General features: G+C 39.1%; 1 protein-coding gene across 1 annotated transcript; it reads right to left on the minus strand.

The window, feature by feature from the left end:
* Window positions 1-634: 634 nt before the first annotated feature.
* On the minus strand, window positions 635-3058 carry elp6 (elongator acetyltransferase complex subunit 6). Its single transcript, XM_005739229.1, has 7 exons — window positions 2789-3058; window positions 2584-2662; window positions 2413-2483; window positions 2058-2182; window positions 1710-1917; window positions 1455-1616; window positions 635-1109 (listed from the first exon to the last, which is right to left on the minus strand). Exons 1-7 carry the CDS (start codon window positions 2840-2842, stop codon window positions 984-986), a joined length of 825 nt encoding a protein of 274 aa, XP_005739286.1. The 5' UTR covers window positions 2843-3058; the 3' UTR covers window positions 635-983.
* Between the last annotated feature and the right edge of the window lie 1918 nt (window positions 3059-4976).

The raw sequence follows: 4976 nt of genomic DNA on the forward strand, positions 1-4976 counted from the left end.
GAGTACTAATATGAACAAAGGAGGCTCATAACTCTCTAATATTCTGTTCATTGACGCCCTGTTAAATCCTCGTCACTTATACAGCGCTTAATTACTGAGGTCCATCATATTTTGAAGACCACGTAGTTCCATACTATCCCAACAGACCACTTTTCCTCACAACTACAAGTTTTAAAAATTAGGATGTGATGGAGAGCTTTCCATTTTGGGTTCAAGTGACACCCTCTCTACTTAGGTGACCACTGAGGATACTCCAGGCATTCAAGTACCACTATTAGATTGAATTAAGATTGTTTCTACTTACTCTTTGGGCTCATTTGGGCTTTAATCATTGTTAACTATTCCCACCTGTACCTATCTCCAGGTGTCTGCCTTCAGAGGTGGATTACCTCCCTAGGTAGGTATGTTTCTGCCAGAGGATTTTTTTCCAGTAAAATTTGAGTTTTCTGTTTTTAAGTGCTTACTCATGAGGTAGGCTTGGTTTCTCTCCAAACATATTTTACTTGTGTGTTTTTCTTACAATGTAATGTACCCTGAGACAACTGTTGTTGTAAAATGTGTGCATTTAAATAAGAAAAAATGAATTCGATTTTATTATATTAACATTCATTGGCAACACGGCTCCACAAAACTGTTCTTTGAATAATACTTTTATTCATTAACAAGATTCTTTCAAACCACCAGCAATCCTGCATTCTGAGTATTTTGTTGAGTCGTCCACTGAAATCGACCAAATAATGACAACATCACAAGTCAGCATGATAATAACTCTATCCTCTGGAGATTCAGAGGTCTGGAATTGGATCACAATGTCCTTCCATCACAAGGTTTGGGATCCAGACACTGTTTGCTGACAGCAGTGACCAGCCATGGCCAATTCACCAACCACTTTGGCAGCATTTGCTATTTGCGCAACATGAAAACATAACAGTGGTTGGTCTGTTGTCACGTAAAAGAGACTAAATGTGTGTCTAAGGGTATAACTAGAGAACGGCGCTGGATGTCCCAGGAGCAAAGAAGGAGGCTCCTTTATCGTGGACCTTGTACTGAAAAAGCTTCTTCTGTGTGTGCTGCCCATCGCCTCGTCTCCTCCTCCAACAAACCTCCACCTGGAAAAACAACAGTGCACCTTGTGCTAAATTTGATACTGTTTAAGGACAAGAAATAGACACTAGATGGATTTTGTCAAGTACAGCTGAAATGAGATTAATAAAGTAATCAATCAACAGAAAATTAATCAGTAATAATGTTCTTAATTACAAAAATGTTAATCACAGTTACCAAAAACAATCATTTTACCCTCTTTCTGTTCAAATATTTGTAACTCTATAACATAGAAAGCTCAAATCGATTTTGACTTGTTAACTGAATCTAAACACCTGGATAATGAGCAGATCTGTGTCTCTGATGTGTTCAGTCTGAATTAGAAAATTTGCATCCACATACACACATACCTGACCGTGTATGTCCCTGCAGTAGCCAGTTGGGAGACCCTGTACATGAAGAGTGAGGCTGCACTGGTGGGTCAGGCCCTTGAGGAGCCACTCTGATCCCTCATCACTTCCATCATCCTCCGCTTCTTCTCCATGACAGCGTACCAGCATCACTATGTTCCCCTGCAGTGCAGACATGTTTATAAGAGTATTTGTAGAATCCACTGAGTTTAATTTGAGGAGAGGACTTTTAATGAAAGGGCATTTTGGTCTAACCTGTAGCTGAGAGCAGACTGTGGCTCTGCAGTAGTGGCTGAAGTCCAGCGCGGCTCCAGCGCTGACCCCCAGACTCAAAAGCACACTGACGTCATCCACCAGCAAAACGGGAGGACCCCACTCTTCCACCCCTTCCTCCCCACCACCATCACTGCTCACACTGGACCGCACAAACTCATACAGCCTCTGCAGGCCAACGGTAGGATCTCTGGGGACAAAGGAGGTGATGCTGTCTGACTAGTCCTAAAGTCAGTTGAGGTTTTTTTTTGTTTTGTTAACATGTTATTTTTTTTAAATACGTGACAATTATGCAATGAAAGTTATAATGAGTAAGAACAGCGGTTATACCTGAGGAAGTCCATGGCTTGACTTTCTGTTGTGGTTTCTTGAGGAATCAAAATAGATAGCGACTCCTTAAGGCCCTCTAGGAAAATCAGCTGACCCCTTTCCCTTGCCTGTGTTAAACTTACACCCTGAGAACACACATTTCACGCAAAAAAGAGGTTTTTAAAAAAATATTTGACTCCTGTTGTGTCACTAATAAAGCGTTTTAATTCTGCTGCTGATCCTTGTTTAAATAGATTTAGATCTTGAATAAGATATCATGTCTTTAATGACAGTGGCTCACTGGGGAAGGATGGAAATTGCCCTTCATGCCAGTGGTTTTGATGTTTTCTTGCAGAAAATGTTAGTTAACACTCACCAGTCTTTGACTGATTGCACTGTAGTGACTGAAGGACTGCACCAGACCCAGAAAGCACACTTTGCATCGCGCTACAACCAAAAAAACAAACAAACAAAAAAACAGATTAAACACATTAGCTGTTAAACAGACAGATAGAAAATGACAATACTGTGGCAAGTTACACCTCACCTCGCAGGTAGAAAGACAGGAAGTGGTGAATGAGGAAAGAGGCATCACTCTGTCTGTCAGACACTAAAATAAATTCCCCCTGTAGGATGGGCATTGTGGCACTTAATGACGCTGGATAACTTGCAGTGCACTTAAGCTCGTTACAAATACACGACTACAAGTAAAGTAGTGTTCAAAGTGAGACTGAAAATACTGCATTCCTTACCTGAGTGAAGCTGTCTGGAGTGGCGTTCAGGATGCTGTTGAGCTCTGTAAACATAGCTAACCTTGGAAGCTAAGCTAACTGTAAATAATACAAGCTAAACGGTTTCAAAGTGACACACACCAGGAGATTTTAACAGAAATTAACCGACATGTCTGTTTTGTACATATATGGGATAAAATTAAAGGCTTACGATTCTATTTTTAACAAATCAAAGATTAGAAAGCTTTTCTTCACAGTCTCTGCTTTCTGCTTGTTGTTAACGCCTGGAAATATAAACCAAAGAAGAGGTCTCACTCCGACCCTTTATCCGTGACAATCTTTTCGATCATTTTCACAATTTTTTTTATTTTGGCACATTACACTCAAGCTATAATAAAGACAAATATTAAGGCAAATCTTAATATTTGGCTTACGATCATACTAAAAATAAATTCCACTACGGGCTAGCAAACAGGAAAGCGTGGTAGCGAGTGCGCATCGTCTTCATAGACAATCTTCGTAAGCACATGGCAACTTCTTCGGCGTTGCCGTCTTAATGTCGTGTGCAAGCAGCCCCACATGCTGGTGGTACTGTGGTAATAGACGTGGTGGTAGACGCATCCCGAGTATTTCACAAAAACAGTTATATACAGGAATATATGTTAAAGTATTATTATTATTATTATTATTATTATTATTATTATTATTATTATTATTATTATTATTATTCCATGGTAATAGTAACCAATTTCACCTCAGAGATGCACCTGCACACTCCAGTCTTCATCTCCAGAGACACATTTTTTCCTCTGACATTTTTCTTTACATCTAGCATTTAAATAAGTTCCAACAGTGATATGAAATCTATATCTAGCAGCCCACAAAAGTGAAATGAAAAACTGCAATTAAATATTTCATGCTATGCATTTTTAAAACTGTCATTTTGCATCTCTTTTGCCACTTGAATGTCAATCAGTATTGGCTTATTATTAATCAATTAAAGATCTGAAGATTTAATCTCTGCACATTCATCACTCAGCACATCCTTCTTCATCATTTTTATTTTATGCCTTGCTCTGTTTAAACTTAATGACAGATTCTATTCATGGTGAAGCCCTTCTGAGGGAATACTCATTAACCTTTGGGTTGTTCTGCCTCAACAATTCTCATCACACTGGAGGTTTCCAAAAATTTTGACATCAGTCAGCTGATAAGTCTTTGTGAAACATACAGTTTTGTTGCTATATTTGATGTTGTTGCCATCCAAATTTAAGGAACGGTTTGTGTTGAAATGCAGAAAGCCTGATTACATAATGTGTGTGTGTATATCAAGTCATCCATCTTACATTCACGATTCAAGCAACCAGCTCGGTCTAGTTAAACTGGGAAACAGAACTAAAGCCACCAGACATTTTTCCAATCAGCAGGTGGCACTGTGTAACTCTCACACAACTCAACACCAAAGAGATCACTACAGTAAATGCAATGAAACTGCACATGATGACATTATCACAGTGCCTGTAAAATTACCGGCAAAAGCAGACAGCTCATTAGCTGCCTGATTCTGATTTGCTGAATTTATTCAATTACTTCTTTTCTTTTTATTTCCACTAATTTCTTTCCTGACTGCCTGAAGGTATTTTAGATCAAACTTACATATCCAGTAGAAATACAGGCGCATGTTGTGTCCAGAGGATGAATATCTAAAGTTTCTTTGGTTTTCACTAACTTGAAATAAAGAAAAGGCAAAAACAGTAAAGAAAAATTGCTTCAGTCCACATGAACACTGAGCTTTAAAGTCAAAGATCTCCACTGGAGGGATGAACACAATTTTTTCATGATGTATTCCCTGATTTGGTGTTTTGATAGTGGTGGTGAACAACACTGTCTGACATGGAATTTCCAAACATCCCATAGATGTTCAGCTTAGTTGACATCTGGTGACTGTAAAGTCGACACCATGAGCCACATAATTTTCACCATTCAGTGACCCCTTGTGCCCTGAGGATGGTGGCAGACTGCGTCCTTCAGGATAGAAGCATTGATTTAATGATAGGATGAAGGTGATCACTGAGAACAAATTTTGTATTGGTTTGCAGCGATGTGAGCCTTGGCAACAAAACACTGCAGAAAAATAAACCTCCCGGATAACTTCATCGAAGTGATTCAAGGGTTCAGTTTTTCTTTTCATTTGTCTCTATTTCAGCTG

The sequence above is a fragment of the Pundamilia nyererei genome, unplaced genomic scaffold, assembly GCF_000239375.1.
Source record: "Pundamilia nyererei isolate P.nyererei 1_Seehausen unplaced genomic scaffold, PunNye1.0 scaffold00090, whole genome shotgun sequence".
Lineage (NCBI taxonomy): Eukaryota > Metazoa > Chordata > Actinopteri > Cichliformes > Cichlidae > Pundamilia > Pundamilia nyererei.

Coding starts and splice junctions, on each gene's coding strand:
- elp6 (XM_005739229.1), bottom strand. CDS start 2,842: ATGTTTACAGAGCTCAACAGCATCCTGAACGCCACTCCAGACAGCTTC. Junction 2,663..2,788: donor CTCCAGACAGCTTCACTCAG/GTAAGGAATGCA, acceptor CCCATCCTACAG/GGGGAATTTATTTTAGTGTC. Junction 1,617..1,709: donor CAGTCTGCTCTCAGCTACAG/GTTAGACCAAAA, acceptor TCTGCACTGCAG/GGGAACATAGTGATGCTGGT.